Source organism: Daldinia decipiens (genome assembly GCF_022478715.1).
Source record: "Daldinia decipiens strain CBS 113046 unplaced genomic scaffold F4813scaffold_1, whole genome shotgun sequence".
NCBI lineage: Eukaryota > Fungi > Ascomycota > Sordariomycetes > Xylariales > Hypoxylaceae > Daldinia > Daldinia decipiens.
Window position 1 is genome coordinate 104,067 of NW_026054544.1, and position 20,606 is coordinate 124,672.

The 20,606-nt window shown below is 46.9% G+C and overlaps 4 protein-coding genes across 4 annotated transcripts; 2 read left to right on the top strand and 2 right to left on the bottom strand.

Annotated features, from left to right (window-relative positions):
* Positions 1 to 729: 729 nt before the first annotated feature.
* F4813DRAFT_378182 (Rho GTPase activation protein) lies at positions 730 to 4,359 on the top strand (the record flags this gene model as incomplete). Its single annotated transcript, XM_049245314.1, has 1 exon — positions 730 to 4,359. One exon carries the CDS (start codon positions 730 to 732, stop codon positions 4,357 to 4,359), a length of 3,630 nt encoding a protein of 1,209 aa, XP_049104496.1.
* Positions 4,360 to 5,155: 796 nt separating this feature from the next.
* F4813DRAFT_340989 (cyclophilin-like domain-containing protein) lies at positions 5,156 to 7,279 on the bottom strand. Its single transcript, XM_049241258.1, has 2 exons — positions 6,550 to 7,279; positions 5,156 to 6,473 (listed from the first exon to the last, which is right to left on the bottom strand). Exons 1-2 carry the CDS (start codon positions 6,905 to 6,907, stop codon positions 5,704 to 5,706), a joined length of 1,128 nt encoding a protein of 375 aa, XP_049104497.1. The 5' UTR covers positions 6,908 to 7,279; the 3' UTR covers positions 5,156 to 5,703.
* Positions 7,280 to 9,777: 2,498 nt separating this feature from the next.
* On the bottom strand, positions 9,778 to 11,398 carry F4813DRAFT_340990 (uncharacterized protein). The gene has a single exon (XM_049241259.1). It carries the CDS (start codon positions 10,685 to 10,687, stop codon positions 9,974 to 9,976), a length of 714 nt encoding a protein of 237 aa, XP_049104498.1. The 5' UTR covers positions 10,688 to 11,398; the 3' UTR covers positions 9,778 to 9,973.
* A 733-nt stretch (positions 11,399 to 12,131) lies between these two features.
* F4813DRAFT_394785 (putative polyketide synthase) lies at positions 12,132 to 20,583 on the top strand (the record flags this gene model as incomplete). The annotated part of the gene is made up of 9 exons (XM_049247608.1): positions 12,132 to 12,595; positions 12,651 to 12,919; positions 12,970 to 13,102; positions 13,157 to 14,347; positions 14,417 to 17,288; positions 17,343 to 17,434; positions 17,490 to 19,594; positions 19,658 to 20,309; positions 20,381 to 20,583. Exons 1-9 carry the CDS (start codon positions 12,217 to 12,219, stop codon positions 20,581 to 20,583), a joined length of 7,896 nt encoding a protein of 2,631 aa, XP_049104499.1. The 5' UTR covers positions 12,132 to 12,216.
* Between the last annotated feature and the right edge of the window lie 23 nt (positions 20,584 to 20,606).

Sequence of the window (20,606 nt, forward strand, 5' to 3'; positions counted from 1 at the left end):
GCCCGGCAGACGGTCAGCTTTGAACCACTCGACTTCTCGCCCACACCTCAAGTAGCAAATTCTGAAAGCTTACCGGTTGCTACAATCCCTGATGGTTAACGCTCCACGTGCCGTATAGAGGTACCACTGGACGGAAAGTCTGAAAAAAAAATAGGCACACGATATTATGATAATATCTGCAAGGAAACATTCAACTAGCGAATTTGTTGCAAAATCCACGTCACAGATACTCGACTCGAATTTGCGTAATTTGCCTTACCATGCGCCGATCCACCTGCCGACCTACATAGTTTTTCGAAAACCACATTGCCCATCTAGAATGTCCATCCCCCGATGGCAGCTTGTGAACGAAATACCATCCGTTACCGATTTATGACAGACGACATTTCTATGCAAACCAGGCTCGCGTCATTCTGCTGTTGAAAGAGGTGGATGGCTGTGACAATCATACACGTAACTGCACGTAACTGCAAGACGCGATATTAATCCTTTCCACCTGCGCCTCACCTGTCCGGCGCTCAATGCTGCAATTTCTCAATCTTTATGCCTTCAAAACAACACCATCGCGGTATCTCTCCGCCGCTGGAGACAGGAGGAGATACTCAAGGCGGCCACCATATCGACAACCTTGCAGACTGGGCGTTAGCTACCGTGGGAGATACGTTACCACCAAGTGCGGAATGGGCTCCTAGTAGTAATGTGCGTCCGGGTTTAGAATTCAATGCCAACATGCAGGGCAATAGTATTCGGGCGGCTACGCCTGAGCTATGTGAGAATGGCGGGGCTACGGACACGAGCAGCATTGTACAGGCGACCCAGGAATCTGGTAGCGCTTCGCCTAGATCTATACCCGGCGGAGAAAGGAGGAGACGGGGTGTTGTGTTTAACGAAGCATATGACGATTCTTTGGATAATACCTCCTCTAGTCTGCCGTCGCAGAATCAAAAGGCAGCTCTCAGACCACGCACGCATACTATGGATGGAGCGGTAGCACTGCGACAAGAAACCACATCTCCTTCCACAACCGATAGCAGGCATCGACCAGGATCTTTCTCGTCATCGGGCTCTCAAGCAGTTATAGATATCGAAGTTCGTCCCCCGCCGACTGTGCTTGAGTCTGTTGGCTATCCATCAGTCGCGCCGACTAGGCCCCCGGATTTAAAAATCACCTCATTATCAAGCAAGGACAAAAAGCCTTCTAACCGGCGCCTAATAAAACGCGGCTCTTCTCGTCCTACTTCTCCTCCAGTATCACCGCCACCCTCCGTTGATTCACTGTCACTCCCGATCCCTACGAACGATGCGAACAAAATTCTCTTGCTCATGAAAACTTTGGCCGGTCGCATGAGAGGTGAAATCGAGTATCAGGCCGAGACAAACGGCCCCTGGTACGGTGGAACGGCTTGGGTTGATGAAGATAGAGGCAGCTTATATTTTGATTCGGGCCAGAACGGACAGTTTCCTATTCCCTTAGTTACTGACCTTCGAGGGTGCAGGGTTGTGCCCGTTGACGGTCTAGATGACAAAGGAAAGAGCCTAGAAATTTTAAACAATAAGATGGGTGTCGAGCTTTTCTTACGGCCTCTCCCACCTGCGGAATTCGACTTGTGGCTCGCTAGTCTACTATGTTGGCAGCAGCTTCGCCCCACTACAGTAAGATTCGCCAACGGCAGAAGCGCTAGTTCACCCGGGTCCGTTCGACCGGATATGAAGAGGCGAGGATCTGTAGCCGTAGGTGGCTCGTCCTCGAAAGATGCGGCTATCATCAAGGTCGGTAAGGTGATGCTGTGGGACAAAGGCACCGCAACGTCACCGCGTGCAATCGTGAAACGACCATCTACCCGAGATCTCCGTTCGGGTTCGACGTCGTGGAGGAGAGTGTCTTGCATCCTACAAGATAATGGCGAATTCAAATTGATGACAGAGAATGACGTGGCAGTACTTTCTATCATCGAGCTGCCACAGCTCTCCCGTTGTGCTATACAGCAATTGGATAGGTCTGTCTTAGACGAAGAATATTGCATAGCAATCTTCCCGATCTACTCATCTACTTCCAAGCAGCTTTCGATATTCCGACCTGTATATCTCGCTCTAGATTCTAGGGTTCTCTTTGAGGTCTGGTTTGTACTCTTACGAGCGTTTGCTGTGCCTGATCTATACGGTCTTGAAACGTCTACAGATCAGGTGGTTGAAATACGAGACTTCGAGAAAGAATTTCAAGGACAGCTGTTTCGCCTGGAGAAAACCGTTCAAATCAGAGTTACCGAGGCAAAAATAAGAAAAGCTACTCCGGGTCCAGAGCATTACGACCGCCATTCCAAAGAACGAGATCCTTTAACAGGGAATTACCTTGCCGAAGTAATATTAGATGGCGAAATTCGATCCCGCACGACAACGCAGACCGATACGAAGAACCCATTCTGGCGGGAGTTTGCCCAGTTTACCGAATTACCTACGACATTACCGTATTTATCTATTATTCTAAAACGACTTGATGGAAATTTGGAAAGTTTGAGTCATCAGCTACAAGCGTCTTTAGGTATTCCTAAGACTGGCAATATGACGGAAGTTATATGTGGAGCGGTGGATATACCCTTGGAAAAGTTGGAACGTGCAAAGGATCATGAGCAATGGTTTCAAATTTATGATGAGAAGCAGGAGTCTATTGGGAGCATGTTTGTCAAAGTTAATCATGATGAACTGGTTGTTCTTGGAACGAAAGATTATGAGCCGTTATCTGAACTTCTCCACAAGTTCAGCGTTGGGCTGACAAGCCAAATCGCCCTAGCTATACCGTCCTCCATGCGTCGGCTCGCAGAACTGCTCTTGAATATTTACCAGGTATCTGGAAGTACCAGTGAATGGCTCATGGCTCTCGTTGAAGAAGAGATAGACGGAATTGGAAGCCAGAACAATATGAAGAGGTTACGCTTCAGCCGACGACTCAAGTCAACCGATTCTTCAAATTCTGCGGGCGACAGGGACCTGCTTGTCCGCGATATGAAAACCTTAGCTGGAGAGGCCAATCTCCTCTTTCGGGGCAACTCTCTGCTCACTCAAGCTTTAGAGTTCCATATGCGCCGGCTAGGAAAGGAATTCTTGGAGGATATCCTGGCGGACAAGATTTTTGAGATCAATGAGCTAAATCCGGATTGCGAGGTAGACCCGAGCAGAATCCATCATAACGATGAGATGCAACAACACTGGGGTTTGTTGGTACAACTGACGACCGAGGTGTGGGGGTGTATCGCTGATTCCGCAACAAAACTGCCGTTTGAGCTCCGGCAAATCCTCAAGTATGTCCGAGCTGTCGCGGAAGATCGGTACGGCGACTTTCTTCGCACTGTTACCTACACAAGTGTATCAGGATTCTTGTTTCTTCGGTTTATTTGTCCAGCAATCCTAAATCCCAAGCTCTTCGGGCTCTTACGAGACAATCCACGAAGTCGGGCCCAACGAACACTAACGCTTATAGCGAAAGGACTTCAAGCTCTGGCGAACTTGTCCACGTTCGGCAAGAAAGAAAGCTGGATGGAGCCTATGAACAGATTCTTAGGTATTCATAGGCAACCTTTCAAAGATTATATTGACCAAACGTGTTCGATACCAACTGAGCGTAGTATCTTCACCGTCCCTGCCTCGTATTCTACTCCTGTCACAATCCTCGGTCGCCTATCTCCGACATCTCGAGAGGGCTTCCCTTCTCTACCGTACCTCATCGACCATCCTAGGAATTTTGCAGCTTTGGTCAAACTCTGGCTCGAGTCTAGTCACAAATCTACATTTACAGATCCTGCGGATTTCGATGCCGAACTAGCAGAATTCCACATAATATGTTTGGACCTTCAAAGACGTTCTGATGAGTGCCTCGCTAGAGTCGAAGCACTTCGCGCGTCTGAGAACGAATCGGTAGATACGGATGAACTAACCGAGACTTTAGAAAAGACGACTCTTTTAGAGGCAGTCAACGTAGCATACGGAAATTCAACACCATGGTACGACAATGACTCGTACCACCCCCCAGGTTCGTCTGGAAGCGAGCCGGATGGTAGTGACCGTTCGGGCTTCCGGAGCTTTGGAAGAGAAAGCAGAGTCCTTCGTCACGTGTCTGATAATATAGAGATGTCGACTTCAAACACCATACGGGCGAAGCATGGGAAAAATCCTCGCAGCTTTCTACACAGCTTAATAAGCGGTAAGAGGGATAAAGAAAAGAGGAAGGAGAGGGAAAGGGAAAAGGAGCTGGCCGGTTCATCGACAGCACAGGAGAAGAGTAGAGATAAGGAGGAGAGAAGTAGTAAGGGTATCCTCAGCACCTTCTCAGAATCTTGGCAGAGCGACGTGAGCTCAAGGCACTAGTTATGCTTTAACTCCGCAAACCGATACCCATATGCTAAATCGTGGGACCGAATGCAGGAGGGGCTGCAACGTTCTCGAACCCGATTAACGAAACGGCCATCCCCTCCAGGAGCGAAGGGACCTGCCAGCGTCTTGTGATTAAGATAAAGCAAGCCAGTCGAGAAGTATTGCTGCGCTGCTTCATGGGTGATTTTTTTTTACTAGAAAAATAGATTGCAGGGGCTCCAAAGGTGTAGCTCCGTCACGAAGAAAATTACCTAGCGTGGATTTGTCCGGGCTTGAACGTTTTATTCCCTCGCTCCTCAGGAAAAGAGTTCTGTTTCTGCATTTTCAAGCGGGCTTGGGAGGCTTGGTAGAAGAAAAAAAGACTTTTAGGAGAGGCCTATTCTTGATCGGGGGGTTGGTTTTAGACCCCTCTTCACTTTGTTGTTTTTATATTACATTACATAGGTACCTATACTTAGGTGTTCCTTTTACATTACACGATAAGAGAAGCAGAGCATTCGGATTGTCCGTATATCGCATCGTACCATATTATACCATATCATACAATATTTTATCATACCATATCATATTATACGGTGTCCGTACATACCTACTGCATCAGATATGTCAGGGTGGGAAGATGATTGTTGCAAAGCAGACAGACGACACGGGATGAGAAGACGAGACCTAGAAAAAGGAGAGAGGGGGTAATTTATACTTTTTATAAAATCTACGGTGTCTAGCTCGCCGGCTAGGACATGGATATACACATACATACAATATATCAAAGATTACTCCAAACTTAGGTACCTGGAGAGATATTCAACACGTTGGGTTCTCAAACATGTAGTTCGAATTGTGATGTTTGAAATGTAATTTCATGGATTCTATCATTCATTCAGGTTCCCAGTTCAGAAATACCCTACGCTCCCTAGAATCTAACCTTGCCTTATGTATGTGTGCTAGGTATGCGTTTGCTCTCGCCAAATACATGAGATAGGTGGTGACTAACAGCCGTCTTCCTTTATCTATAAACATGCAGACTCCGAAGGGTTGGAAAAGATCGATGTCCAGCCTGACACCCGACCAAACCCCCCTTCTCCTTTATACCTTGAGGTAATTAAATAGTTTTTGGCTTTTTCCCCCTTTGCTCACTCCTAACCCCTTATCATACGTTAGGTTAGGAACCATTATCGAGAACTTAATTGTCAAAGCGCATCAACCAGGTCTTCTCTCGTACGAAGTTATTACCCTCTCCTTTCATCATATTCATTGTTTTTTTCGGCGCCTACTCTATCCTAATCTCCGTGAACGATTTTCTTCATTGCCCCTCGCCATTTTAAAGAGCAGCTAGCGGGATCACGAGAAGAATTTCTTGTACGTAGCCTTCTCCTTGGCCAGGCGAGCTGCAGCCTGCTTCTTAACCGCCTGGAGTTCCTTGGTGATGGCAGCATCGTTAGGAACCAGTTTCTTGGCCTGCTCTAAAGCTGCGAGGGCTGAATCCTCATCTCTTAACTTGACGAGGGCGAGACCTTGGCGGTACAGCGCCTTGGCACGCTCTACGTCGGAGACACCGGAGACACCGGAGACGGCGAGGGCAGCCGCAGCGGTGCGCTGGGCGTCATCCCATGCCTCGAGCTTAAGGTTAAGCAGCGCAGAGTTGCAGTTGAGCGTAAAGCGCAGAGCGTCGAGCTTCTGGCGCAGATCCTTCTCGTCGTCTTTAACCTCGGGCTCCTCATTTAGGTATCGCAGACCCTTCTGGTACTTCTCGAGGCCGCCGAGCACATCGCCGGCCTTAAAAGCCTTGTTGCCGAAGTCTTTGCAGTCGCTAGCTACTTGGAGCACACGCGACGCAGAAAGTGGCTGGTCAGCCTCGTCTTCGGGAAAGTCCTCGTACTGATCGCCGTAGGCATCCGGGGCCTTAACGTCGGATACCTGTGCGGCGGCGCCGGAGAGCTCGCCACAGTCCGTGATGATAACGTCCTCCGCAGGTTTGTCGTTATTGGTACGCAGGTTCTCGATCTGCCTAACTATAGACTTTCCTGACTTGACTTCACCGAAAACAACGTGCTTCCCGTCGAGGTGCGGCGTGGGGACGGTCGTAACAAAGAATTGAGAGCCGTTGGTGCCTATAAGTAAGAGCAATTGTAAGTCTAGAGTATCCTCAAGTAACGTGCATATTTAAGAGATTATAATGTAGCTTACCAGGTCCAGCATTAGCCATGCTAAGTAGGAAGGGACGCTCGTGCTTGAGCTCAAAGTTCTCGTCCTCAAACTTCTCGCCGTAGATGCTCTCGCCGCCGGTTCCGTCGCCAGCAGTAAAGTCACCACCCTGGATCATGAATTGCTTGATGACACGGTGGAACATGCTACCCTTGTAGTGAAGGGGTTTGCCTGACTTTCCGAGCCCTTTCTCACCTGTGCATAGCGCGCGGAAGTTGTCGGCGGTTTTGGGCACAACATCATCGTATAGCTCGAAGGTGATGCGACCGGCGGGTTTGGTGCCAATGGTGATGTCGAAGAAGACGTAGCTACGCTTCTTAGGTTGTTCCGAGGTCGCCATATTTGTAGTTGTGGGTTTGTGTAATCGGATCAGGCTGCTATATGCCTAAGGTACACTAGGTGGTAGGATTGGATCTGTGTCGTTGACGGTGGTGAGGTTGTAAGGTTGTAAGGTTGTAAGGTTGTAGTGGGGGGAAGGGAATGTGATAGCAAATACTGAAATATTGAGACGGTATGAGAATTTATGAAGAGCTGGGTGAAGACTGGAGAGAACGTGATTGCCTTGAAAGTGAAAGTTTAAAGTAATATTGCAGGTGTGGAACTGTTTGCAGCTATAGGAAGCAATTGGAATGCAGCGCACCTGCACGTATTCCAGCCCGAAGCAACTGGAAGGTGAAGCTTTTCGTGCAGTAGAAGCTTCTAGGTGAACCCCAATCGCGGGGCTAGGTGGGGTTCCATCATTCGTGTAACGCGTACGGAAGTCGCTTCCAAAAGTTTTGCCCATAGGCCAACCCCTGTCAGCTTGGCAAGGCTTAGCAGCAACTGTTAGCCATAATAATAAATGTACTTCCAAATATGTTGTATTTTACTTAGCTTATTAAATTTTAAATATAATACCTATCTATTTTACTTGAATCTTGACCGTAATGGATTTAAGCCTTTAAATTTATTAAGCCCTTAAAAAGGGCGTTTTATATATATATTGGTTGTGTAGTTACATACCTGGTACCTATATAGCAGAGGGTATATTTTAGTATACTTCATGAGCTTGGAGTGCCAGGTGAGGTAAGCTGCCCAACAACTGTGGCCAAAGCTGACAGGCGCTTGGTATGGACATAACTCTTGAAGGCGACTTCCGTACTTCCTAGTAAACTTTCTAGCCAATAACATCACAGCTACTCACTTAATAGGAAGTTTAGGTACTTAAATAAACTTTAGTTGATAAACATAGTAACACAAACATAGCTTAGGCAGTTAATTGTAAACCAAAGTATAAGTTCAAAGGGGTTTATAAACATTTATCTACTAACTACCTAGTTGTTGCTTTACGTTCTTACTCTTACGGCTTCCTTATTCAACACTATCCATGACACAATCGGCACATTTTCGGTGGCAACATTGTTCACATGCCCTTACATGAAGGCCGTTCTTATAGTTGTCTTTGCAGCAAATCCAACCTGGACGCAGGCTGTTAGGGATAGTAGTACCAGTAAGCTTGCCTTGGCAAGGCGGCTGGCTAGGTTGAGTAGTAACAGACATTTCCGAAATGGATGTAGCGTTTGAAGTATAGAATATCTACAAATATAAAATGTTTTTGCTGAAGAGTAAGTATTGGTGAGTATTGATCAAGGTAATGTTGAATGTGATGTGATAGCTTGGAGAGAACGTAAAAGTTCCTCATGGGATCTAGGTACTTAATTTATATAATTTCCTCTAACTAGCTGTTCAAACGAGCATGTTATACATCAAAAGCTATGAGAAAAGTGCAAGCAAATAGTGTGTTATGGAAGCTTACAATGACAATAACAACAACAACAATAAACATATTAAAAGTCTTGAACAAAAAGCTTGAATTTACTATAAAGTTTCTTTATTAATTATAAATCATGAGAATAAACGTGCCTGTATACCCAAGTGTTAGGAAAACTACCATCTGTCATGAACCATTAATCATATGGTTTAAAGATTTTTTTCAAAAAAGATTTAACAGTTAATACCTAGGTTAGGTACCTAGTAATATTAGCAACTTTAGACTTTAAATACCTAGGTACCTTACTTAAATTTGAAGAGGAGATACCAACGAGTAGGCAGGTATACGATATTTCCCTTTAAGTTTTATTATGGCGATATGTACTCAGGTTAGGTGAGATGGCTAGATTGTGTTTTACGTTACTCGTGTTGTACATATGGCAATACACCTTTTAAATCTAAAATAGTACTTAGATCACATTTAAAGTAGTTTTATCCTTAATAATTTTAGAAACGGCTAGTTGACGTAGAAATTCCTATATGAAAACAATATCATCTGCCTGTCGTATTATTATGAACCCTCTCTTGAAGCTAAGTGTTAAGTTGTGCTCTTTAGTTTTGGTAGATGCTAGGGAATAAATGGCTTAAGGGTGGACTCAGGGGTAGGTCTATTGGGATTGGACTTATAAGAGGCGCGCAGTGCCCTCGAAAGAAGATAGAAGAACAGGTGTTAATAGTTTAATTCGACTATCTTGACATCCACTCTATGTATAACACCAATCAAGGGTATCTATCTAACACTAGATGATTCTTTATCTCGACATAAGTTTATTCTTCGTCTTCTGATCGACCTTCTTAGAAGCATCTGCCCAAAGAATGACCGATGATGAGATCTGTGCAACTTTGGGTAGTAATACGGAGGCTTCAGTCGGTATTGATCGCCGAGCTGTTGATATATCAGTGTCTAGCATCGAAGATGCATTACGGATAGCTCCACCTGTATGTGTGGCACTTTGACGAACGATTTGTCTCTACGAAAGTGACAATTCGTTTGTGATCGATAGTAACGTCCTCGGCCCGGTGATAGGGGAACTCCGGGATCACAACTTACCTAATTAATAGGACTGTCACTGTGGTTTATTAATTAGACATTTTGAAGATGGCGGACATCAGATGTATCCATACATCTTGAGGTATAATGGTTATATACATGTACCCCTAACGATCTTGTACACAATAAAGCGCCTCAATATATATTAAAGATATATTAAAGAACTGGATTGCCATGGACCGGCATACAATACGTAATACCTCATGTCCTTGAGCGGCTAGCGGAAACAGCTTAGGTATTATTACCTTTTTGAGTTCTACTTGTCCGGCCTCAAGTGTATGATGCGTTATTTCTAACTCAACAAGAGCTTCGTATTGGCATGGAGACTGGTATGACAGGATTAGCACGAATTGTAGTTTAATCAGATGTATTGAGGTATTTTTTCTCCAAGTTATCCAATTCTATCCTATGTTTAACCCATGAAGAGAAAACTGCTTGCTGTGGTACAAAAGATAGGTAGCCAACCAAACTCCTAACGGACCCATCCCCATGAACAGCTCATGTCCCCATAAATGCGGTGTTATGAATATTAGATATGTTAGGTACTTAGGCCTTCTTAGGACCCTTTACCCTCCACATGAGGATCATTCCAACCTTCCAAGTATCAACCTCCTTGTATGCTGATCGAAGTACGCTCTCGATATCCTCCGCCTTGTCATCCCAGTTATTGAACACGCCGACCCAGTTGTAGAGGCTGAGGTAATTCCGAGAAAACCAGCCGGTAGTGTGTTTTTCGCCCAGCACCGTACATCCTATGAACACACCGTCATCCGCAAGAACGTCCTTGTAGGTGGCGAGTGCTTGGAACTTGCTCGCCCCCCCGGGTACGCAATGGAATAAGTTGAACATGGATATCGTATCGAACTTCTTGCCCTTTAACGCAGCTGGTACGGGTGCTTTTATGTCCGCCTCGACAGTGTAAACCGGAACTTGAGGCGCCTCTGCCTGTATAGCTGCCTTAGCTGCCTCCAGGCAGTTGGGGTTGAGATCCAACAAGGTAACTTGGCGTTGCGTATTGGCTTGGCTAGTACGTTGTAGGACGGTTGCGGGAAAGTAACCCGTGGCGACACCGCAGTCTAGATGGTTCTGAGAGAAATGTTCGGCAAAAAGGTTGAGTAATACATCGCATGGGCAGCCCCACACGTAAGGGACATTGAATTCCAAAACTAAGCGCTGGTATAGGTAGTTGAGGATAGACTGTGTGTAGATACCCGAGCCCAAGCCCGTAGAGCTAGTTTCTGTGACCATGGTAGTACTCATTTTCTTTTCTCCGTGTAAGTGTTGAACAGTGGGTTAGTTGAAAAGCAAAGTCCGTAGATTCTTTAGAAGAGAGCACAAGTTGTCCTACCGCCTTATATTATGTCGGAGTATCTATAAGCATCCTGCTACGGATCTGACATGGATATGTATAGGATTGTGACCATACTAACCGTTAGGACCGCATTTGATAAGGGTCCCATGAAAAAAAGGCACGCAACTGTAGTAGGCAAACCAATCGGTGGCTTCAGCCGGTCTAGATGCTTACCTCATTCTACTCCTATTTATTCCTACTTGCATGAGGATGCGAATATAGCCTCAGCTCCCGGGACATGGCGTCTGACTAGTAGCATTTCTTTATTAGATTAGGACCTATGTTAGGACCCCATCTAATAGTCAGCAACGGAAGCCGTCTAGGGATGCGACGGCCGGGATTGGAGGATGCGTTAGCAGTTAGGCTTCGCCACCACGTCAACCAATCATGACTTTTGCTGTATGCAACTCCCTTGTTGTAACCCCACCTCTCGTGTAGTCAGCACTACAAACTCGGCCGCGAAGTTTCGGCCGTGAGATTCTCTAAGCCGGCATCGGGAGATAGAGGAATCAGTTCTTCCTGCAGAGTTGATGTGGGGTAGATCCATATGAAATAACCCTCGCGGCCTACGATCGATTTGAGACTTTTTCAATTGTGAAGAATTTTTCGTATCAAGTTGCAAAACATTAAGACAATAATTTGAGTGGCAATGCAAGTATAGCCGAACTCCATTTAAATACAGGTCTTTGGGTACCATTTTAGAGTTGAGCAATCAGCCAATCAAATCTAAGTATCTTACCCTATCAGGAAAACTTCGTGTAACACTCGACTTAGTCTTTACCTCTAACTTCTGATTGGCTCTTGTATCATTTTCTATTAACAACATGTGCTTCTACATAGTATTACCTACCCACCTACCTACCTACATAGTAGAAACCTCTATGAAGCGTAGACTCTAAAGTCAAATTAAAGGCTGAGGTAGCCATAACTACTGATAGCTCAAAACTCGTTATACATATGCTGTAGAAACTCCAAATACGGTTATAGATTTGCATATACATTAACTACATCTTTAGGAGGTAGTAGTTATAGGTAATTCTCATCGATGAAATACAAAGATAGTTGTACTACAGCTAAAATACACACGGGGCAGGTGTAATCAAAACACGGGGGACAGGCATATGATATCGGAAAGACGCATTGGCTGCTGTGGCCATGCCTACTTAGGTATGTACCTACTGAAAGAAACCTATCTTGGGTATCTATCTTTGTGCTTTGCGTTAGTTAGTGAAGCTTATTCGTTCACAATAAGATATGATGGCGATATAAATTAAGATGTAGTCTTTTAGCTTAATTTTATGGTTGTTTCACACTCCTATTGTACTATCAGATCGAAGTCTGAATATCAGGAATCGTGCTTACAACAGGGGTTCCCCCATCAACTCGAAAGACTAACCCCTAATGATTAAATGAATCACCTTATTAGCTTAGTCGAGATATGCCTTCTCTTGGTCACAACCAGAGGAGCAGCATATTATCTGCTGCTCCGTACGAAGATGCCGTCATGCCAGTCGCTATCATTGGGATCTCGGGGCGCTTTCCTGGTGACGCAGAAAATCCGCAGAAACTCTGGGATATGATATCCGAGGGCAGAAGTGCTGCGTCCAGAATTCCACCTGACCGATTCAACATCGACGCTTTCTATCATCCAAGCTCGGAACGCTACGGGACGATAAATTTCAAAGAAGCCCATTTCATGAAGAGAGATATATCAGCGTTCGACGCCCCTTTTTTTAACATCCCCGTTGCAGAGGCTAAGGCGATGGACCCTCAACAGCGTATGGCTCTCGAATGCACATATGAAGCTCTAGAGAATGGTATGTCAACTTATCTAATACAGCTTGAAAACAAATCTAAAATCATACCTTTCAGCCGGAATTCGCATGGAAGATGTAGCAGGGTCTGACACGTCGGTCTATGTTGGTACATTCACGAAGGACTATCACGATATGTTGTCGCATGATCGCGACAACCTCCCCACGTACCAGGCTACTGGAACAGGCCTTGCTATGCTGTCAAACAGGGTCTCCTGGTTTTTCGATATGAGGGGCCCTTGTATTAGTGTCGACACTGCCTGCTCATCGTCAATAGCAGCCCTTCACCTTGGCTGCCAAAGTCTTCGTACAGGCGAATCGAAACTAGTGCGTCATATAGAAGACGGATACAGATTATAGCTAATGCATCTTCCTAGTCTGTTGTCGGTGGAACCAATTTAATGATCATACCAGATGTCATGAGTGGAATGACTCGACTACATTTCTTGAGTCCAAAAGGGAAATCACACTCTTTTGATCATAGAGCTGATGGCTATTCTAGAGGCGAAGGTATCTTTATAGTTTATAATAACAACATATCAAGCATGCTGATAGGAGAACTAGGAGCCGGATTCTGTATCTTAAAGCCGCTTCACCTAGCCATTAGGGACAACGATATAATTCGAGGCGTTATCCGCAACTCGGGGATTAATCAAGACGGAAACACCCCTGGAATTACGATGCCGTCAGCGGACGCGCAGGAAACATTAATTCGAAAGGTTTATGCGGATGCCGGCCTGAGTTTAGCGGATACAACTTATGTCGAAACTCATGGTACTGGAACAGCAGCTGGCGACCCAGTTGAGGCATCCGCTCTTTCAGCTACTTTCGGAAAAGCTCGACCCCCTGGGGACCCCCTTTGGATAGGGTCTATAAAATCAAACATTGGACACTTGGAAGGAGGTTCTGGTCTTGTACAGGTAATCAAGGGTATAATGATGCTGGAAAGGGGGGAGATTGCACCGACTATCTGGTATGAAAAGCCCAATCCAAGAATTCCGATGGAAGACTGGAACCTCGCGATTCCAACAGAGCTTATGCCTTGGCCGAGAGATGGACTGCGCCGCATTAGTATCAACTCGTTCGGTTATGGTGGAACCAATGGCCACTGTATAATTGACGATGCATACCATTACTTGAAAGCCCGGGGCCTATCTGGAAATCACAATGTCCAGGTTCTCAATGGATCATCACCGACTTCTAACCCTGATTCTGGTATTGGCACAACCTATGATGTTGGTATGCCGAGCCAGCTTAGCGACGGGACTAAGCAGTGGAGATCTCTGGAAGGACTACTAGGAGGTCGGTTTGAGTCGAGCCTGTCCTCGGTTCCAAAACTTCTTGTTTGGAGTTCACATGACCAGGCCGGTATTTCGCGAATTTCAAACGGGTATGGTGTATACCTCGATGCCAAACTTAAGAAAACCTCTACTGAAGCAATCGAGGGGAATCATGATAAAAAGCTCCTTTGTAGGCTCGCGCGTACCCTCGCTGGACGACGCAGCATCCTTCCCTGGAAGTCATTTATTATCGCAACATCGTGTAAAGAAGCTTCTACAGAATTAATAAAACCTCTTGGAAGTGTGCGATCTAATAAAACCAAGACCGCACTAACTTTGGCATTCGTCTTCACTGGTCAGGGTGCACAGTGGTACGCCATGGGGCGTGAGCTTCTAGCGCTTCCTGTGTTCAGAGAAAGTCTTGAGGGAGCAGGAAGATACTTCGTACAACTAGGAGCGCCTTGGTCACTCATGAGTAAGTTGACTCAGTTATACTCATTACTTTCTTGATCCTGTGAGGATTCGAGCTAACGTATAAGAACAGCTGAGATCTGGAAAGACGAGAGCACGTCGAAGTTAGACTCAGCAGACCTTAGCCAGCCTATATGTACCGCGCTTCAAGTGGCACTGGTAGACTTGTTGAGAATGTGGAAGATCTTCCCTACAGCTGTCGTTGGACATTCAAGCGGCGAGATCGCAGCGGCCTATGCTAAAGGGGCACTCACACGCGACGACGCTTGGGCCATCGCCTACCACCGTGGCCATCTCTCGAACTGCATTCGGGGCTTCGCTCCACAACTACACGGCTCTATGCTAGCTGTTGGACTCGGAGACAAAGATGTACGAGAATATATTGCCCGTGTTACTGAAGGTGAGGCCACTATTGCCTGTATCAATAGTCCCTCTAGTGTGACCCTATCAGGAGACTCCGTAGCCATAATCCAGCTAGAGAAGCTACTCAAGGATGGTGGTCATTTCGCAAGGAAGTTAAAAGTAGACGTCGCCTACCACTCGCCTCACATGCAGGTCATCGCGGATAGGTACTATCGAGCGATTAGTGAAATCACACCCCTTGCTGAAGGCCGGAGCACGGTGAAGATGTTTTCATCTCTGACCGGAAATCTGGCCAAGAATTCCGAATTGGGACCTTCTTATTGGGTAGCTAATATGGTTGGCCAAGTCAATTTCGCCGGAGCGGTTGAAAGTATGCTTACTTATTCGGAAGAAAAAAGTAAGGGGCGGGTAAAAAAGGGGTTTGTTAAGAACTTCATCGAGCTTGGCCCCCATTCTGCCCTTGAAGGTCCGTTGAATCAAATTCTAAGCCACGACACGCTCAAATCGTACGCGGCGGGCTATACGTACCAATCGATGATCCTAAGAGGCTCAACTGCATGCGAAACTGCATTTACCGTCGCGGGCAAATTGTACCAGTCCGGATACCCTGTAGATATTAACGCTGTCAATGAGCAGAACCCAGCTGACGACTTTTTGGTTGATCTACCACCTTTCAGCTGGAACCATAGTGCCAAGTATTGGACGGAGTCGTTATTATCCAAAGCACATAGGTTCCGAGGTAGCCCTAGGAAGGATCTCCTTGGTCTAGCAACCCTCGAGAATTTGGTTAATGAACCACGGTTCCGGAATACTCTTCGGGTGACGGAGGTGCCTTGGATGGAGCAACATAAGGTCCAAGGTTCTATACTCTACCCTGCTGCTGGTATGATGGTTATGGCTATCGAGGCTATGTTTCATAACACCACCAAAGATCGTGAAATTGATAACTACGAGCTTCGGGATATTATCATTAGCAAGGCTATCGTAGTTCCTGATGAAGAAGATGGTGTCGAGACTATGCTCTCAATCAAGCCTCACCGCACTGAATCGCGAGCTCTCACTTCAACCTGGCAGGAATTTCAAGTTTATTCACGCCAAGAAGCATGGGAACTGAACTGCTCAGGTTTGATCCGCATCAACTATAAAGAGGTTCCCAAAGAATTTTTCTCCGATGAAGGTATACTGCTCGCAGCGAAGCATGCGGAACAATACCATCGCATCCAAGAAAACCACTCTCGGGCCCGAAATCCGCGGCAATTCTACGAGCATCTTGATTCTATCGGTCTTCAATACGGCCCTGTTTTCCGGAACTTAACCGAGATAAAGAAGGGCAACTTCTGGAGTGTCTGCAAGCTAAAGATTCCTGACACGAAGAGTCTCATGCCTCATAATTTTGAGTATCCTCACATTATTCACCCCGCTACACTAGATAGTATAATACACATGGCTTTATTATCATACACCAAGGTGAACGAGGATATTACTTCGGCCATGGTACCGACAGGTATCAGTCGATTAATGGTGTCATCGGATGTCCCGAATCGACCCGGCACAGTCCTGTCTGGCTACTCTCAACGGAATATGTTAGATTTTGGGGATGATGAATGGTCCATTTTCGTGGCTGACACTCAGTGGGACAAACCGCTTGTCACTTTTGAAGGTATAAAATGTGCTGTCGTCCATGATGATAACGAAAATTACACTGCTTCCGCCCAGCCCCTACACAAGCTAGCGACGGTCTTCGAATGGAAACCGGATGTATCTCTTCTAGATCGTCAACAAATCGAAAATATCAGTATCAATGCTGCTAGGCAAATCGTTAACCCCCACCGCAAAACTCTAGAAGAACTTGAAATTGCTAGTTTAATCTATATCAAGCGCATCATGAACGAACTCTCTTTGCCTGAAGTCGAGGGCCTAGGGTGGAATCTCAAGCTGTTTTACAACTATATGCACAAACGCTATGATATGGGTAAGAAGCGCCAGCTTTGCTACCAAACTTCAGATTCCAACTGGTTAGACTTGGGAGAGAAGGCCGAGTCTGAGCTGTTGGACCGCGTGTCTAAGTCTTCTTCTGATGGTGCTATCCTATGTGCGCATGGCGAACATCTCCCGCAGATTTTCCGCGGGCAAATACCGCCTTTGCAAGTTCTGATGAACAACGACCTTCTTCATAACTGGTACAAATACTCCTTGGGTATGGAGCGGCACAACTGCCAGATGACAGCTTATATTCAGTTGCTAGCGCACAAGAATCCTAACATGAATATTCTCGAAGTAGGCGGGGGTACCGGTGGCGTGAGCTTACCTATACTTGAATCACTCGGTGGCTCCCACGATACCTCACCGCACTTCACGAAGTATACGTTCACTGACATAAGCACCGTCTATTTCAAAAAAGCCATGGGGAAGCTGGCACCTTGGACTCCATTTATGGAGTTTCGAAAACTTAACATTGAACAGAACCCTGCTTCACAAGGATTCCAGGAGTACTCTTACGATCTGATCGTCGCGTCGAACGTGCTTCATGCAACGAGATCTCTCTCGCAAACTTTGAGGCATGTCCATAAATTATTAAAGCCGTAGGTATATATCGTAACTACTTGTTGAGCAACACTACTAATTTGTGATTATAGAAATGGGAAACTAATTCTCAGGGAAATCACGGAACCAGCTGGGAAAATTAGAACACACATGATTGTGGGTTCACTTGAAGGCTGGTGGTATGGTGAGTTCGACAGTAAGTATTATTAAGGCTTGCTTAATATATTGACACTCTATAGGCGAGGGGGACGGACGTCACGAAGGACCATGTCTGACCGTAGATAAATGGAATGACCTCATGCTCGACGTGGGATTTTCCGGCGTGGAGATTAACTTCCCAGATTTTGAGGAGAAGATAGATCTGACAAATTCAGTCATGGTCACCACTGCCACTGCACCTGAACCTCCGGATACATCGCAAGAAGTCATGATCGTTCTACCAACAACTCCCGAGCAGGAGACATCTAACTTTGCAGAGAATATCGCATCGCAAATGAGGGGTGCTGGTCGTGACGTGGTAACTATGAGATTGCAAAACACAACTGGCATTAACGTGAAGAACAAATCGTGCCTTATCTTAGTCGATGTTGACAAACCCGAAGGGTTCCTCCCAAACGTATCTACGGAGGACTGGGATGCCCTCAAACACCTTCTATTTTCTTCCCGAACCGCTACGTACGTAACACGGGGCGGTACTGTCGACAGCGAGAACCCTCAATCTAACCTCATGACTGGCTTATCAAGGGCCATTCGCCCCGAGAATCCTACCATTGCTCTTTCTACACTGGATCTAGACCCTAATGTTGCAATGGATACCGACGAGACGATCTCTACAGTTATCAAAGTGTTCATAACGCTTATGAATTCTAAAGGCCTAGAGCGCCCGGATTGGGAAATCGCTATAAGGGATGGGGTTCCAATGATTCAGAGGATCGTCCTCGAGAAGGGTGTAAATGATCTGATTAAAACATTACATGTCGCTGCTCAGCCCGAACCAGCCCCTTTCAAGCAAGAGGGTCGCCCGTTAACGCTTCATATCGAGTCGCCGGGAAGGCTTGATACGTTGCGATTCGTGGGCGATCCTACTGCGTTAGCACCGCTGTCTGACCACGAAGTCGAAATCGAAATCAAGAGCGCAGGTCTTAACTTCAAGGACGTTATGATCGCAATGGGTCAGCTCTCGCAGCATGAACTCGGCCTTGACGCCAGTGGCGTTGTGAGCCGTGTCGGCCACAAAGTCAAGACGTTCCGGCCCGGGGACAAGGTGATGACTTGGAAGAAAGGAACGTTCAGAAATTACATCAGGACAGACGAGTCTATGGTCCAATTGATCCCCCAAAACTTCGACTTCAATGTGGCAGCTTCGGTTCCGCTCGTATATAGCACTGCATACTACGCCCTGGTCACTGTTGCAAATATACGGAAGGGCGAGACGATCCTGATACACAGCGCAGCCGGTGGTTTAGGACAGGCTTCTGTTGCGCTTGCCCAGTACTTCGGCGCCGAGGTCTTTGCCACGGTCTCGTCGCGCGAGAAGAAGCAGCTGCTGATAGATACGTATAATGTGCCTGAAGACCGCATTTTTAACAGCCGTGACGCGAGTTACGCACAGGCGGTTAAGCGGCATACCGGTGGGCGCGGCGTAGATGTCCTATTGAACTCTCTCGCCGGCGACGCATTAAGGGAATCATGGCACTGCGTCGCGCGCTTCGGTCGGTTCATTGAGCTAGGCCAAAAGGATATTGTTGGAAACACTGGGCTGGACATGGCGCCGTTTATCAAGAACATGTCTTTTCACTCTGTTAATTTGATCGACCTTATGGACTATGACATCCTCACCACGGCAAGGGTGTTCCGCGAGGTCATGGGCCTGATCCGTGCGGGCATCGTAAAGCCTGTCACACCGATCACCACCATGCCCTTCTCAAGGGTGGAAGAAGCTTTTAGACTCATGCAGACTGGCAAACACGTCGGCAAGCTCGTGGTAGAAGCTGTGGATGGTGATATCATCCAAGCTATCTCACCAGGTACGGCTCCAGTGCGCTTCCACCCTGATGCAACGTACGTGATCGTAGGGGGTACAGGTGGTCTAGGTGGCTCCATCGCCAACTGGATGGCAGAATCCGGTGCAAAGAATATCCTCCTCCTGTCTCGTTCAGGGGCTAGCAAAGCATCTGTACCAGGCTTATTAACTCGACTGGCTGGTCAAGGAGTCAAAGCAGACGCATGGGCGTGCGATGTAGCAGATACAAGCCAACTACTAGGATGTCTGGATAGATGTAAGATGGAGAATTGGCCTGCTATTCGTGGTGTCATACAGGGTGCCATGGTGCTCAGGGACAGTGTAAGTCACTCCCATCCCGTTTTCATATTGTGGATTTTTGCTAACTGATATATCCTGGAATAGATTTCTCAGACCATGTCGTCAGAGCAATTCCTTGCTGCAACTCGAAGCAAGGTCCAAGGGAGCTGGAACTTGCACAATTACCTGCCCAACGACCTCGACTTCTTCGTAATGCTTTCGTCTATCGCTGGCATTGGTGGTTCCCGTGGTCAAGGCAACTACGCAGCCGGCAACACATACCAAGACGCTTTAGCCCATCACCGACGCAAGCGCGGCCTTAACGCGTGCGCCATAGACGTCGGCATGGTGTTAGGCGTCGGCTTCCTAGCCGAGGAGACAACAGGTGACCGCGTCTTCGAAAATATGCAGAGCTGGATCGTCATCGGCATTTTAGAGAAGGAGTTCCTCAGCATCCTACAAGCCGCCATCACGGGCGAGAGCTTCAACGGCGCACGTGTGCCCCCACAGGTCATCACCGGCCTCGGAACGGGAGGCATACTACTACACGGCGCAAAGGAGAAGCCGTATTATTACAAGGACGCCAAGTTTGCGCACCTCGGAGAGGTCGACATCCACCAGCTCGCAAAGGCGACGCACGAGGACACGGTGCAGCTGCGCGTGCAGCTCGCACAGGCGAGTAGCCTCGAGCAGGCGACAGATATCGTCGCAGACGCCCTAGTGAAGAAGCTCGCCAAGTCGATGATGATAGCGGCTGGTAAGTTGTACCCAGTAGCGGCACTTTTACGAACGAGAAAAGAGAACGAAGCTAATCAATGGACCAAATAGAGGACATTGAAGTCACGAGGCCGGTGAGCAGCTACGGCGTCGACAGCTTACTTGCCGTCGAGCTACGGGCTTGGGTTTACTCCGAGTTGCAGTCGGATATCTCCGTGTTCGACCTGCTGAGCAAGACGGCGCTTGCGTCGCTTGCGAAGAAGATAGCCTCGGGCTCGAAGGCGATACCGGATGCGGTGAGGGTTGAGGAGTAGGAGGGTGGGTGGTGTGTAAGTCT